The sequence below is a fragment of the Artibeus jamaicensis genome, unplaced genomic scaffold (genome assembly GCF_021234435.1).
Source record: "Artibeus jamaicensis isolate MK-2021 breed Jamaican fruit bat unplaced genomic scaffold, CSHL_Jam_final contig_240, whole genome shotgun sequence".
NCBI lineage: Eukaryota > Metazoa > Chordata > Mammalia > Chiroptera > Phyllostomidae > Artibeus > Artibeus jamaicensis.
Genome location: NW_026521506.1, coordinates 16,758,292 through 16,775,301, shown reverse-complemented (window position 1 = coordinate 16,775,301; position 17,010 = coordinate 16,758,292). Strand labels below are relative to the sequence as shown.

Below are 17,010 nucleotides of genomic sequence, written 5' to 3'. Positions count from 1 at the left end.
ATGGTATTTATCTTTCACCACCTGGCTTATTGCACTTAGCATAATGCTCTCCAGATCTATCCATGCTGTCTCAAAGGGTAGGAGCTCCTTCTTTCCTTCTGCTGTGTAGTATTCCATCATGTAAATGTACCATAGATTTTTGATCCATTCATTTACTGATGAGCACTTAGGTTGCTTCCAGCATTTGGCTGTTGTAAATTGTGCTGCTATGAACATTGGCATGCCTAAATTCTTTTGAATTAGTGTTTCAGGATTCTTAGGGTATAATCCTAGCAGTGGAATTGCTGGGTCAAAAGGCAGATCTATTTTTAGTTTTCTGAGGAATTTTCATACTGTTTTCTCCAGTGGCCACATCAGTCTGCATTCCCACCAACAGTGTAGTAGGGTTCCCTTTTCTCTACAACCTCGTCAGCACTTGTTGTTTGTTGATTTATTTATGATGACCATTCTGACCAGTGTAAAGTGGTATCTCATTGTGGTTTTAACTTGCATCTCTCTGATGGCTAATGATGCTGAGCATCTTTTCGTATATCTCTGGGCCCTTTATATGTCCTCCTTGGAGACTATATATTGATACAAAAAATTGTACTATTTCATTTATATGAGATGTCCAGAATAAGCCAATCCATAAAGACAGAAAGTGCTTCTATGGGCTTCATGATGGGAACAGGGATAAACTATAAATGATATTTTATTAGTGTTACAGAACAGACCCAGGGGGTGAATGACATACTATTACTGAAAGGACCCCCACTTTTTCTCCAGGGGTTCCCCCCATATTAGGTTCACTGTGCTCACCACCAGAGGAAAGACATCTCTCAATGCCAGAGATTGGTGAAAAGGAAAGAAATTATTTATTTAAAAGTTATATAGACTTAGAGGAATGACTTAATGTCTTCACTAAAATACTAAAGTTCTTTAGAATACCCACAAATGCACACAGTCCTTCCTTCTCCCCCTTTTTCAGTCTGGGACACTATATCTCAGGAAAGAAGTAGAAGTCTGTGATTCAGACTCCCAGTACCATCAGCTGTATTGCCACCACGATCTTCGGTTAATCCAAAGCCATGTGGCACCTTCTCATGGCCCACCAGCAAGAGTCCTTTCACCCCTCTTCTTCCAGGCAAAGTCTCTCCTGCTGCCTAAGCCACATGGCAAAAGGTAGTACCCCAGAGCTGTGTAGTCTTAACCCTCTCCCAAGCCTCGTGGTCCCAACTCCTCTGAAGCCCTGTGATCCTCCCTTCCTCTAGCTGACAAGCCTGGGTTTAAATCCCATCCCCAATCTTCCTCTGCAGCCCCATTACCAACCCCTCCCACAATTAGTTACACCTGCCAGCATTCCTGTATTCTTCCAGCTTTACTGGGCTGCCATAATAAGTCTGGGCAGGCATGGCCCCATGTTGTGGAACCAATCATCTTCAAACTCTCACTCAGGTGCTATAACCAGGGGGAGTTGCTTCCCAGTTACATCCTGGGTTGAAGTCACTTCCATCCCCTGGCTCAAAGCATGACCACAGCCATTTAACATATCCATGAAACCAGTTAAAGGTTATAGATATGTTAAATGATCATACTAGAGGTTAGCTGCAAAGCTGTTGCTATGCAAAACAGCTCTCAATGGCCCTGCTCCATGTGCCCTATCCCCGAGCCCAGACTGGTGAGGCTGAAGACATCCAATATATGTTTTTTCTAATATTTTATGGATACCCTGAGTGCTGGACCCCATTACAAATCCTTATTTGGTGTCTCCCCTTGGCTGCACCCTGTTACATTAAGGTGATGAAAATGCTCTAAAATGGACTTAAGGTAATAGCCACACAACTTGGAAAATTTACTGAAAAGTATTGAATTGTACACTTGAAATGGGAGGATTATATGATATAAAATATACATCAGTAAGGTACATTTAAAAAGCTAGTGGCTGTTAGGGGTGTGTAGTAGTTATTGTTATTGTACTGCCCAGATTTCCCCCTATGATATTGTGACATAATAAGAAATATACATTTACAACATGGCTGGTGTGGCTCAGTGGATTGAATGCCAACCTGTAAATTAAAGGGTCCCCAGTTTGATTTCCAGTCAGGGTACATGCCTGGGTTTCGGGCCAAGTCCCCAGTAGGGGCACATGAAAGGCAACCACACATTGATGTTTCTCTCCCTCTTTTTCTTCCTCCTTTCTCCTCTCTAAAGATAAATAAATAATTTTTTTTCTTCAAAAAGAAATACATATTTGGTCTTCCTCATGATTCCTGGCATAGACCTCATAAAACCTTGGAATTTTTGAGGAAAGAAAGAGTGAGGTATTTTTTGCTATTCACAATAATCCCTCTAAACCACACTGAGTTTATCTTAATGAGGTGACTCTAGGAAAGCCACTAAGGGTGGGGCTTTGCCAGGGAAACCCATCATGTTATTAGAGGATTAGAAGTTTCCAACCCACCTTCCAACCTCCAGGGATGGGAAAGAGGCTAGAGATTGAATTAATCACCAGTGGCCAATGATTTAATTAATCATGCCTAAGTAATTCTGAAGCCTCCATAAAACCCCCAAAGGATAGTTCAAGGAGCTTCCTAGTTGGTGAACACATGGTGATGCAGGGAGTCTGGCATACCTGGAGAGGGCATGGGGGCTCTGCATCCCTTCCCACATACCTTGATCAATGCAACTCTTCCATGTGGACTGTGGATATTCCTGAATTGTATCCTTTTATGAAAACCAGTAATCTATTAAGAACATTGTTTCCCAGGCTAGCAAATTAATAAACTCAAGTACAGGGTCATGGGAACCTCTGATTTATAGCTGATTGGTGAGAAAAACAGGTGACCACTTGGACTTGTGATTAGTGTCAAGTGGGGACTGTCTTGTGGGACTGAGCCCTTAACCTGTTGGGTTAAAAAAAGACACTATATTTTTAAAAAAGATTTTATTTATTTTTTTAGAGAGAGGAGAAGGGAGGGAGAAAGAGGAGAGAAACATCAATGTGTGGTTGCCTCTCGCATGCCCCCTACTGGAGACCTGGCCCACAACCCAGGCATGAGCCCTGACTGGGAATCCAATTGGTGACCCTTGGGTTCACAGGCCAGTGCTCAATCCACTGAGCCACACCAGCCAATGTGACACTATCTTTAGAGTATCAAAATAGAGTTATATTATAGGACATCGCGATGGTATTGCAAAATTGGAAACCAAACACACACAAACACACATTTGGTGACCAGTATTGAGAGTAGTGAATGTGTAAAGGCAAACAGGAGTGTGTTTTTCTATATAATTTGATACCTTTAACAATTCCTGATCACCACTCCCCCCTGGCTTTTGTGTACGTTTGCTTCTCAGAGTGCTCACCTATGCCTCTCCAATTCTCTTGGGAGCCTGTTTTTGGGTTAATGGAGCTTCTTTGCTTGCACACACAGAGAGCTGGCAATACCTATGAGTTTACAGTCACTCTTACCCACCTCCTTTCCCTCCTCACCTGCAAGCTGTGGACAGCCTTTAAGCAATGTGAGTATGAGAAATTAGTTCCTTTGTCTCAAGCAGGGACAAACTCTGAGGCAGAATTTACACTCAGTGTTACCATCATGCTGAAACAACCTCAACAAGATGTTGCCAGGTTCTGACTTCCACCAAGATGGAGGCATAGATGGAGACTCCGTGCTTTCTCACACAACCAAGTTTAGAGACATCTAAATATTAACAACAGAAAACATAGTCAGAACACAGAAAATTGAACTTTTCAGAAGTCTGATAACAAATTCTTCAGCCTGACCAGTAACAGGGGTGAAACCAGAAGCTGGTGGAGCGGGGTTGCACAGGAAAACTCGGTCAGACGAACTCGGGCACGTGGAACCCAGGTGCAGGGTTGGGCCTAGTGAGTGACTGAGTGAGCGACCATGGGGAAACAGTGAGGGAGCAGGGCCGAGATTTGACTGTGGTTGTGCATTCGTGTGCAGATAGACGAGCGAGGGAGTGGGCGATTGGATGGGACCCAGCAGCCCCAGCTGCGAGCAGAGGCAGAGGGCACCGCCATTTCTCTGCTCTGACCCCGCCTCCACATACAGAATCATAACCCAGCCACCTGAGTGGCCCTGCCCTGGGGAACCACCTAAGGCTCTGCTCCTCACCCAGCGGTGAGAAACAGCAGAGGGGGTCACCATTTCCCTGCTCTGACCACACCCCCACATACAGCATCACAACCCAGCAACCTGAGAGTCCAAGGATCCGCTCCTCATACTTAACGAGCGTGAACAGACCAAAAATGGCTCAAGAAGATCTCAAAGCCCCACAGCCTATAAATCTAATGAAGAAATAGCAAAACTCTCAGATGCACAGTTTAAAACACTGGTGATCAGGATTCTCACAGAGCTGGTTGATTATAGCCACAAATTAGACAAACATATGAAGGCAAAACTAATTGAAATGAAGGGAATTGCACAGGAAACCAATAGTTATGAAAAGGAAACTGGGACTCAAATCAATGGAGTGGACAGAAGAAAGCAAATAATGGCCAAACAGAAAAGAGTCAAGAAGCAAGAATTCGAAAAAATGAGGAGAGTCTTAGGAACCTCCAGGACATCTTTAAACGCTCCAAGATCTGAATTATAGGGGTACCAGAAGGGGGAAAGGCACAGCCACCAGTGGAAAACTTATTTGAACAAATAATAAAGGAGAATTTCCCCAGTCTGGCAAAGGAAATAGACTTCCAGGAAATCCAGGAAGCTCAGAGAGTCCCAAAGAAGTTGGACCCAAGAAGAAACACACCAAGGCACATCATAATTACATTAGCCAAGATTAAAATGAAGGAGAGAATCCTAGAAGCAGCAAGAGATAAGGGGACAGTCACCTACAAAGAAGTTCCTATCAGACTGTCAGCAGATTTCTCAAAAGAGACCTTACAGGCAAGAAGGGGCTGGAAAGAGGTATTCCAAGTCATGAAATCCAAAGACCTACATCCAGGATTGATCTATCCAGCAAAACTTTCATTTAGAATGGAAGGACAGATAAAGTGCTTCTCAGATAAGATCAAATTCAAGGAGTTCATCATCACCAAGCCCTTATTATATGAAATGTTAAAGGGACTTATCTAAGAAAAAGAAGATAAAAAAGATGAGCAGTGAAAGGACAGCAAACTCACAGTTATTAACAACCACACCTCAAACAAAAGCAAACTAAAAGGACAGCTAGATCAGGAGTGGAAACATAGAAATGAAGATCTCAAGGAGGGTTAGCAACAGGGGAGTGGGAGGAGGAGAAGGGGGGAGAAGGTACAGAAAATAAGTAGCATAGACAGTAGATAGAAAATAGATGGGGGGCAAGAATAGTATGGGAAATATAGAATCTAAAGAACTTGAGACACATGGTCATAAACTAAAGGGGGGGTAATGTTGGGGACGGGGGGTAGGGTGGAGGGGAATGAAGGGGGGAATAGAACAACTGTAATGGCGTAATCAATAAAAAATAAATAAATTAAAAAAAGATGTTGCCAGAAATTACACAATTGCTTAGCTTCTTCCCTTTCCTGTCCTGCTTCCTCCCATATCTCAGGTTCTCCTGGGAGCACTTCCTTAAATTAATTACATGTACATGAAACCTTATTTCAGCAGCTGTTTCTGGGGGAACTTAACCCAAGACAAGCAGGTTACTTATTCCTTATTCCCCCAGTTTTCAGGTGGAGGGACATATATTGAAGTAAATACTGCTGCTTTTATGTTTCCCTCACTTCCCATCATGAGAGAAGTGACATGCTGAACTGTGAGTTTGGGACTAGGAATATTGACAGGTCAGATATTCTGACCTATCAAATAGTGGTGGTGGCTGAGTCCTTGTGGGCAGTAAAGGCAAATCAACACTTGGCATAGACATCTCTCTGTCAGAATGAACCCCTGAAACAAAGGGAAAGGGTTGAATATAGTCATTTTGACACCAAGTGTTTTGTTGATATCCTCAAGGGCCAGTGCCATACTAGGGACTTGGTGTTGGTCTCTGTTGCTGGAAGCTTAGACATTTAGTCACAGCAATACGTAGATGAATCTTGATAAGAGGAAGCCCATGCTGTTGGGCCAATGTAAAGCCTTCATCTCTGCCATTGTGGCTACTCCATTGTCTAAGCACTGGGATGGGAGAGGACAAACTAGCTGATATCACCTGTCCAGGCCATCCTGTTTTCTTGGTGGTTTAATGACACTTCTGTAGTGTATGATCTCTGGTGGGTATTAATGCAAAAAAGCAAACACCTTCACTTTTTCTCTATTCCCCCAAGTCTACCCACATGCCTCTACCTCAGGCCTCCTTGACCCCAATCTTTCCATGTTTCCTTTTTAAGCCCTTGACCAACCAAGCAAGCCATTTACTGTTGCCCATGAATCCATATTAGAACCTGAGGACACTTTTTCCACACAAAGTGGATGACTAAATGCACCACCAAAAGTTCTACCACTATCTTTCAAGGGTATCTTTGAGAGGGGCCATAGGAAAGCAGCTGCACATTTTCAGTTTGTACCCAAACACCAAGTCGGACCCCATCCATGAAATGTTTGAGGTCTTTCCTTTTATGTCAGTAAATCATAAGGGATGGTTACCCTTCCATGTGCCCATAGGTGTTAGTTGAGTGAGAGCCACCAGTGAAACATTGGTAGGTGATAGAGGTGTCTGGACCACCTGCTCCTACTGCTTACTTGTGCCCCCTGGACCTGCTTGAGTTCAGTCCTGCTGATGTACCACTTTATCTTACAATTAAATTATTTTGGGCCTGCCCAACCTTATAACTGCATAAAACACACAGAACCCAGCTCATGATGGGCAGTTCTGGGAACATGGTCACGTGGTGTACCAAGTTCAGGTGCTAAATCTGTAGCAGGACTCAGTAGCATGCCAGGAGATCTTTTTCAAATGGTATATAGTTCTCTGCTTCCAAATGTCATATCCTTACTCCAGAACCCTAAGGGTCTTATCATACTGTTCCTATTTGGGCTGGTCAGAGACCACTGAGCATTTGTCTTTCTTTTCTTTCTTTCTTTCTTTCTTTCTTTCTTTCTTTCTTTCTTTCTTTCTTTCTTTCTTTCTTTCTTTCTTTCTTTTTTTATTTATTTTTTTACTACAGATACCTCTAGTATCATGGCTCTTTCTGAATCAGATGACCCAAGTGGCAGTATTGCATTTACTATAGTTTGTACTTACTACAGAACCCTTTCTTGCTCTGGGCCCTTTCAAAACTAGTAGCCTTCCATGTCATTCATTAAATGGACTAGTGCACCATTCCCAAGAGCAGCACATGTTGCCTCTGAACTTAAGGAGGCCTACTTTAATTCTCTTCCTTAAAGTTAGGAGGTTCAAAGTGCAACAATTTGTCCATCACTTTGGAGCAAGTGCCCTGGCATTCCTCAGACCCTAGTTCTCTAAAAATGTAACTCATGTCACTTAACCCTGAATCTTTGTAGAGTATTCTCTAACTCTGTAGAATGCATATGTCTTATCATGGCATCCAAGGTATTTTTGCTTCTTGTTCATCTGGTCCAGTTAATATGATTCTATCAGTATGGTGGACCAATATGATATTCTATGAACTATCCAGATGATTTAGGTTCCTTTGTGCTATATGATGAGAGAGAGGAGAAATAACATAGTCCTGGGTTAAGAATGAATATATATTTGTGTCTCTCTCATGTGAATGGAACCTATTTTTTATTTCTTTCCTGATGGGTATGTAAATAATATATTTGTTCAAATCTGTACTCACCTACCACCTACCAGAGGCTGTGTTAATCTGCTCTAGTAAAGATACCACATTCAGCTTGGTAAATGTAGTTGGGATGATTACTGGGCAGATGTCAGACTGACTAAATGGAAATATAATGAGGACCATGATTCTTGCATCATTTAATGTTTTGAGGGTGATGCTAACCTTTATTGTCCTCACATCCAGGGTTGTGATATTGTTTTTTTTTTTTTAATTTAATGTCATGGCCATTGGAGGGTTCTTTGGGGGAGAAAAGTTTCAGAGGCTTCCATGGGGCCTTTCCTATTACAATAGCTCTTACTTTATAGATCAAGGAACTGATATATAAATTCTGCTAACTGCTAATATATTCATTCTAAGTATTCATCTGGGAGTCATGGATATGACTACTGAACCTACTGTGAGAACAGATCAAAGCCAATTCCTTATTTCCTTATTATTACCTGGTACTTGTAAACCCATCTCTAACAGGGTAGCCACAGTTGAACTCCTGGGCATCAGTGTCTACTTACTTCCTGGTTCCAATAGACCCCAAAGTTCTGGGTATTCCTCTTTCCCCAGATATTTGAGTAAAGAGTCATAGATCCTTTTATAGAAGGAATTGAGAAATTACTGCCAGATATACTTGTCATATTGTTGCAGGGTCCTTCCTTATGGGGACCTGGCCTCTCCTTCATTTTATGGGTTCTGGGGTCTGAAAATTTAGTTCTGGAAATTGGAAAAGAGTAGTAACTTTCTTTCTTTTTTTAGTTCACAGGCCCATGCTCAATCCACTGAGCTACACCAGCCAAGGCTCTTTCTTTTTTTACACATTAAGCTTCAGTCAAAAATATATTTCTTATTTTAGGGTACAGTATTGAAGGACAAGATGATACAAGTAAAGAAAATCTACAAGAAAAAAGTGACAAAACTTTTCCCATTAAAGTATTGTAACATTCAAACTTGAGTTGAAACTTAACAAAGAACAATTGCAAACAAAAGTGTTTATAGATTTTTCAAGCATAAATAAATAAATACCGTTAGCTCATGCTGATGGCTAGCAGAAAGTATGAGTGTAATCTACTTGAAAAAATTACTAGTGTACAAATAACAAACCCAAATTATGATTGCAGCTGTTTAATCATCACTGCCATTTTTGGTTATATTTATTTTTAAAATAAATTAATTGATTATACTGTTACAGTTTTCCCAATTCTTTTCTTCCCTTTATCCCTCCTCCACCATGTACCCCCCTAACCCTCCAGCATTCCCCCCCCCACTAAGTTCATGTCCATGGACTGTACATATAAGTTCTTTGACTTCTCTGTTTCCTATACTATTCTTAACCTCTCCTTGTCTATTTTGTGCCTACAAATTATGCTTCTTATTCCCAGTACCTTCCCCCTATTCTTCCCTTCCCTCTCCCCACTGAAAACCCTCCACGCGATCTTCATTTCTCTAGTTCTGTTCCTGTTCTACTTGTTTGCTTAATTTTTGTTTTCACTTTTTTAGGTTCAGTTATAAATAGTTGTGACTTTGTTGTCATTTTACTGTTCATAGTTTTCCATCTTCTTTTTCTTAGCTAAGTCCCTTTAGCATTTCATATAATATGGGCTTGGTGATGATGAACTCCTTTTACTAGACCTTATCTGGAAAGCACTTTATCTGCCCTTCATTCTAAATGATAACTTTGCTGGATAGAGCAATCTTGGATGTAGGTCCTTGCCTTTCATGACTTAGAATACTTCTTTCCAGCTCCTTCTTGCCTGCAAGGTTTCTTTAGAGAAATCAGCTGATAGTCTGATGGGAACTCCTTAGTAGGTGACTGTCCTCTTATCTCTTGCTGCTTCTAGAATTCTCTCCTTCATTTTAATCTTGGCTAATGTAATTATGATGTGCCTTGGTGTGTTCCTTCTTGGGTCCAACTTCTTTGGGACTCTATGAGCTTCCTGGAATTCATGCAGGTCTATTTCCTTTGCTAGATTGGGGAAGTTCTCCTTTATTATTTGTTCAAATAACTTTTCCACTCATGGCTGTTCCTCTTCCCCTTCTGGTACCCCTATAATTTGGATGTTGGAACATTTAAAGATGTCCTGGAGGTTCCTAAGCCTCTCCTCATTTTTTTAAAATTCTTGTTTCTTCATCCTTTTCTGTGTGGTCATTTTTATCTTTTTTGTAGTCCACTCCCTTGATTTGAGTCCCAGTTTCCTTTTCATAACTATTGGTTTCCTGTGCATTTCCCTTCATTTCAATTAGTTTAGCCTTCATTTGTTTCTCTAATTTGTGACTAAAATCAACCAGTTCTGTGAGCATCCTGATCACCAGTGTTTTGAACTGTGCATCTGAAAGTTTTGCTATTTCTTGGTCGCTTAGAGTTATGGGCTCTGGGGCTTTGAGCTGTTCTTGAGCCATAATGTTTTGCTCTGTTCGCCCCTGTTATGTCTGAGGGCCAGATCCTTAGGTGTTCACCAGGGTGGGGCAACCCACTCGTTGAGTTGTGATGCTGTATGTTGGGGTGGCATCAGAGAGGGACAATGGAATTTGTTCTGCTCTCTTTCAGATTTCGGTCCCCTCTGCTGCTTCTCTCAAGCAAACCGCCCCCCGCCCCCGGTGCCGGCTCCCGCGTGTGTGGGCCTGTGCACTCTCCAGGACCCTGTGGGTGTCTCCAAGAAACTTTCTGTGAGCCTGGGAGCTTCTCCTGGAACCTCAACCCCGAAAGTTTTTCCAATTGGTGCTTTTAGGCTTTAGTTCCCGTCACTGCCACCCTAGCCTGCACAGTCTGTCTCACTGCTCACTCCTTGGCCTTGTTTATCTGCACTTGAATGTGTGGCCACGGTCAGCCAGCTGCCTTGCGCCCCCAATGGGTCCGCTCATTGCCACCCCATGCCTGGGGTCTGCCAACCGCCACCCATGCACCTGGGTCCATCCAGCTTCTTTTTTCTGCATGACACAGGTCTGAGATCCGCTGACTCTGCCCCTCTTACCAGTCTGGCTGATTGGTTTGTTGTTGTTGGACTTCTGTACAGTTCATTCTCTGTGTTTTGATTGTGTTTTTGTTACTAAAACTTTGTTGTTTTTAAACTTGGTTGTGCGAGGAGGCACAGTGTTTCCACCTACGCCTCCATCTTGGCTGGAAGTCCAACAAACTCTTATGTGAGCCTGGGAGTTTCTCCTGCCTTGGCAACCCCTGCAGTAGTTTACAGCTGGCTTTGAGTCTTTAGTTTCCCATTCAGCCAGCCCCACCACACTCACCCAGTCTGCTGCCTTGCAATGCATTCTTTTCACTCAACTGCTGGTCTCCTGTCTCTGCCCCTCCTACTGGTCTGGGTGAATGTTTCTTTTTTGTTTGTTTGCTTGTTTTGTCTTTCTTTCATTTTCTTTTTTTTTAATTAATTTATTTTTTTGAATTGATTATGCTGTTACAGTTGTTCTATTCCCCCCTTCATTCCCCTCCACCCTGCCCCCCCCAACCCCACCATTACCCCCCTTTAGTTTATGTCCATGTGTCTCAAGTCCTATAGGTTCTATATTTCCCATACTATTCTTGCCCCCCCCATCTATTTTCTATCTACTGTCTATGCTACTTGTTTTCTGTACCTTCTCCCCCCATCTCCTCCTCCCACTCCCCTGTTGCTAACCCTCTTTGAGATCTTCATTTCTATGTTTCCACTCCTGATCTAGCTGTCCTTTTAGTTTGCTTTTGTTTTAGGTGTGGTTGTTAATAACTGTGAGTTTGTTGTCCTTTCACTGTTCATGTTTCTTTAACTTCTTTTTCTTCGATAAGTCCCTTTAACATTTCATATAATAAGGGCTTGGTGATGATGAACTCCTTGAATTTGGTCTTATCTGAGAAGCACCTTATCTGTCCTTCCGTTCTAAATGAAAGTTTTGCTGGGTAGAGCAATCTTGGTTGTAGGTCTTTAGATTTCATGACTTGGAATATTTCTTTCCAGCCCCTTCTTGCCTGTAAGGTCTCTTTTGAGAAATCTGCTGACAGCCTGATGGGGACTCCTTTGTAGGTGATTGTCCCCTTAGCTCTTGCTGCTTCCAGGATTCTCTCCTTCATTTTAATTTTGGCTAATGTAATTATGATATGCCTTGGTGTGTTTCTTCTTGAGTCCAACTTTTTTGGTACTCTCTGGGCTTCTTGGATTTCTTGGAAGTCTATTTCCTTTGCCAGATTAGGGAAATTTTCTTTTATTATTTGTTCAAATAGTTTTTCCACTGGTTGTTGTGTCTTTCCCCCTTCTGGTACCCCTATAATTCGGATATTGGAGCGTTTAAAGATGTCCTGAGGTTCCTAAGACTCTCCTCATTTCTTTGAATTCTTGCTCCTTGACTCTTTTCTGTTTGGCCATTATTTTCTTTCTTCTGGTCCACTCCATTGATTTGAGTCTCAGTTTCCTTTTCGTCTCTATGGGTTTCCTGTGGAATTCCATTCATTTCCCTTAATTTAGCCTTCATATGTTTCTCTAATTTGTGGCTATAATCCACCAGATCTGTGAGGAAGCTGATGACCAGTGTTTTAAACTGTGCGTCTGAGAGTTTTGCTATTTCTTCGTCACTTAGATTTATCTCTGGGGCTTTGAGTTCTCCCTGGGACATTTTTGGTCTGTTTTGGCCCTTTAAGTGTGAGAAGCGGCGCCTTGGAGTCCCAGGTCGCTGGGTTGTGACGCTGTATGTGGGGGCGTGGTCAGAGCGGGGAAATGGCGGCGCCCTCTTGCCGCCGTCTATCGCCGCCGCCGCCGGTCCAACCGCTCACTCCCTCACTCGCGCGTAATTAGGCAACCACAGTCAACTCGCTGCACCGCCTCCCCACTGTCTCCTCTGCAGTCGCTCACCCGGTGGGTTGCTCGGTCGCTCACTAGGTCCAATCCTAGGTTTGGAACCCGTGCGACTGGATTTGCGCGTCTGGATTCCGCGCCCGGGTCCGACCGAGCCCTCCTTTGTAACTCCTCACCCGACGCCGGTTTCGCCCCTTACCGGTCGGGCTGAAGAATTTGTTGTTAGCGGACTTCCGAAAAGTTCAGTTTTCCGTGTTCTGGTTATGTTTTCTGATGCTAATATTTAGTTGTCCCTAAACTTGGTTGTATGAGGAGGCACAGCACATCCACCTAAACCTCCATCTTGGCGGAAGTCCTTCATTTTCTTTATTATTGTTCAAGTACAATTGTCTCCATTTACCCTTTACCTCTCCCCCCACTCCAGCCATCCCTTCCTCCCTCCCCTGATCCCAACCCCCCTTGGCTTTGTCCATGTGTCCTTTATACACGTTCCTTGACAACCCTTATCCCTTTGCCCCCATTATCCCCTCCCACTTCCCCTCTGGTTACTGTCAGCTTGTTCTTTATTTCAATGTCTCTGGTTATATTTTGCTTGCTTGTTTGTTTTGTTGATTAGGTTCCACTTATAGGTGAGATCATATGGTATTTGTCTCTCACCGACTGGATTATTTCACTTAAAATAATGTTTTCCAGTTCCATCCATGCTGTTGCAAAAGGTAGGAGTGCCTTCTTACTTTCTGCTGCATATCCATCATGTAAATGTACCTTAGTTTTTTGTTGTCAGAGTTCCATGCAGTTTGATTTTCTGACACTTTTGGTTGTATATTGTTTTTAGATTGGTTGTTTTTCTACTTTTGGTTGTGCAAGGAAGCAAAGCATTTCTACCTACATCTTCCTCTTGGCTGGAATTCTCATTACTGCTATTTTTTTTTGTTCCAAAATAAAGCCTTGATTAAACCATTCATATTTTATATTACTCATATCTTAACTTCAGAGATTGAGGGACTATATACAAATGCAATTATTTTCACCATAGGGGTAACATATTGTACTTCTCTGCCAATGTTACTTGAAAACTTTCCATGTTAAAACAATTTGACAGCAGATATAAACAATCCAATAAATATGCAATGTGCATTGCAGTCCTTTCAAGATGCATATTAATTTGTGCTGTTAACTTAGATCACAGTCCATAGAATCCAAATAGAAATGAGTTGGGGTGACTTTCAAAGTACAGTAATGTTGGATCCCTCGCTTTAATTCAATCCCATTACAACTAGTAAATTCATGTCATAGGCCCTATCATGCATTAATCATCAGGTGGCAGGAGTTGATGAAAATGTTTTTTGTTACGATGGCCATTGCTGACACTGAATATCCCGAAACTACCAAGGAAGTCGTTTTTCGTGCGTAATACATGAGGACCTGGAACTGTTCCAAAAGCTTAAAAATTTAAAAATAATATTATATTTGACATTTTCTGACACCTTCATTAATACTGTTTGATTAATAAAAGCATGTCTATTTCCTGGACTGTACCAGCAATCAACATGCACCCAGAATGCACAGAAGAAGGAAGTATTCCTCATTGTGTACAGGTCACTTCCAGTCAAAGGTTAAAGTTCAAATACTGGATGATCATTTTTTTCAGCAGGACTATCTTCTTTTAGGAGTATGATAATATTGGCATCAACACATATCACTATGATACCACCATTTTGTTTTCTTTGGATTCTTGTTACATTTGTTAAAAAAGAATTAGCTAGTAGTTGTGTCTTTGCAGCTGTAAAGTATGCTGATAATACTAAGACAAATTGATTGTACTGAGAGCACTGGGGACCAGTCTTTTGTTAGAATGGATAAACAGATATGACCATTGCTATAAACATGAAAATAAATGGAGATGTTTTCACCAATAAACATGACCTGAAGAGAGTAAAAAAGATATTGGCTACTAACCTTAAATGGAAGTTGAAAATGTCCTCCTTTATCTAAGGTCCCTGAGGCACCTTCCATATATACAATCCACCGTGTAATTAAAGTTTGACCACTCTTTTCATTCAAAGTCATCCTGAAAGGTGGGTCATTTTGCAAAGCCAACAGTTTTTTTTTTTTCTACAGTCACTTCTGCATTGATACTATGATGGAACCACCTCTGCCAAGGGGGGTTGTGACTTTTTCATGGGGGCAGTGACCTCTGTCTTATTCTATTTTGGCTACTGTAACAAAACATTAGAGACTTGGTGGCTTGTAAACAATAAATATTTATTTCTCACAGTTCTGGAGGCTAGGAAACTCAAGATCAAGGTGATGGCAGATTCCCTGTCCAGTGAGAACCTGCTTCATGGTTCATAGAAGGCCATCTTTTTGCTGTAACTTCACATGGTGGAAGGAGTGAGAGAGCTCTCTGGGGCCTCATTTATAAGGGCACTAAAACCATTTATGAGGGCTCCACCTTGATGGCCTAATCACCTTCCAAAGTTCTCACCTCCTAATACTCTCACACTGAGGATTAGGTTTCAACATATAAAATTTAGGAGGGACAGAGACAATCAGTCCATAGCAACCTCAGACTTCTGCCTTTGTTAATATAGTGAAAATGGTTTGCGTGACATTGATGTAACCTGACAGTCAAGAAGTGTGGACTGGAATGCTCATGCACGAACAATGATGACTTCACTATACTAGTCAGTGGGGGCAGTAGATGCCATTGAGTAGCATGTGTACTGTGTGGCCATCACATTCAAAATGACTGAGTGAATAGAACAATGAATCTGCATCAAATTTGGCATTAAGCTTGAACATTCCTCTGTGGAAACTATTTGGATAATTCAGAAGGCTGCAGCTATCCCAATCACTGGTTGCTATGTGCAACCGGTGATTGGCAGCTTCATCATAATAATGCACCTTGTCATGTATCATGTTTTGTGCAGAGGTTTTTGGAAAAATATCAAATCACCCAGGTGGCTCAGCGTCTATACAGCCCAGATCTGCCACCTTGAGACTTCTGGCTTTCTCCAAAACTAAAATCACCTTTGAAAGGTAAGACATTTCAGACCATAGATGAGATTCATGACATGGCAGCTGATGGCGATTGGGAGAACTGTGTGAGGTCCCAAGGTGCCCACTTTGAATGGGACTGAAGCGTCATTGTTCCATATACAATGTTTCTTGTATCTTCTTCAATAAATGTCTCTATTTTTCATATTACATGGCTGGATACCTTCTGGACAGACCTTGTATATTGGCTGTTCTGTTTTGCTCCCTAGGAAAACATTGTTCTATGAATTATCTCATCTCATTAGGACCTGTGGGTCAAGCATTCTTTGGTGACATTCCAAACTTGATTTTTACTACAGTAATTATGCCAGCTTTGCTTCTGATGATTAAGTACTACCACTTGGCCTCACACATTATAGAATCCTATAATTTCTATTGCCACTAGGGAGCCTAGTTGTATAATAGCATCTCCTACTCTTATCAGCAGCCTGGTTCACATTCCTCTCCTCATTCCTCCCTTTCTCTCTCCATCCCTCCCTCCTTTACATTCTCTCTCTTTCCCTCCCTCTTTTTGCTTCTCTAGTGAATAAATTCAAATTCTTATTCATTTTTTCTTTTGAAGGAATTTTGTATTTATGGCAAAGAATTTCTCAAGGGTGTTTAGATTTCCTACTGATCTTTTTCTAGTCATTTAGAGAAAAACTTAGAGCAATTTGTTCCACTAGAGGGTTCTATAATTTTGAAGTGTGAGTAGTTTTCTGGTGGCTTCAGAAACCAAACAGCAAAGTAAAACTGATTGATGCTTTGGCTTTATTACAATTCTTTGCTTTAAAAGGGAATAAGGCCTCACTAGACAAATTGCAGTATTGCTTATCTGAGCTAAAATATTTAGGACATCTGTTGTCAACTGTAAGCCACAGAGTATGACAGTCTAGGAGTCAACACATTTTGCAAGTCAAACAGCCTATAAAAACTCTTAGACAATTGTGAAATAGACAGTGGATTCCAGTTTTTTTGCAGTGGCTAAAACCTCTGATGAAGCAATTGCATGAAAATCCTCCAGAACTTTTGCTTTGGTCCCTAAAATCTGAAGAGGCTTTTGAACAAATGAAATTGACTATGGCCTCTTTCCAGCTTTGAAGAGTCCAAATTTAGAAAACTTTGACCCGAATTATATGGTATTCTTGTTCAAAATGCAGATTTAATATTTAACAATAAACAACATAGTGTGGCTAAAAGTGGCCCACTTAAGGTCTCCTATGCTGTAATGACTTATATAGCTTTGGAAGCTCGTGTTTTGCTTGAAGTTTACCCTGTATAAGAAGACAAGTTTAATACCACTTATGAGAGCTGTAATTCTTGATTCTGGACTTACAATAAACATCAAATACAAACTACTAATAAATATATGTTTGGTGTTTGTCATGCAACAGGACAATTAAAACAAGAGATAATTTTTACTTTATTAAAAACTAAACACAATTATCTGGGAAACTGATACCCGATTTGTTAAGG

The 17,010-nt window shown here is 41.5% G+C and overlaps 1 protein-coding gene across 1 annotated transcript; it reads right to left on the bottom strand.

Moving 5' to 3' along the window:
• Window positions 1–14,253: 14,253 nt before the first annotated feature.
• On the bottom strand, window positions 14,254–14,565 carry LOC128626930 (ubiquitin-conjugating enzyme E2 W-like). The gene has a single exon (XM_053662393.1). It carries the CDS (start codon window positions 14,563–14,565, stop codon window positions 14,254–14,256), a length of 312 nt encoding a protein of 103 aa, XP_053518368.1.
• Between the last annotated feature and the right edge of the window lie 2,445 nt (window positions 14,566–17,010).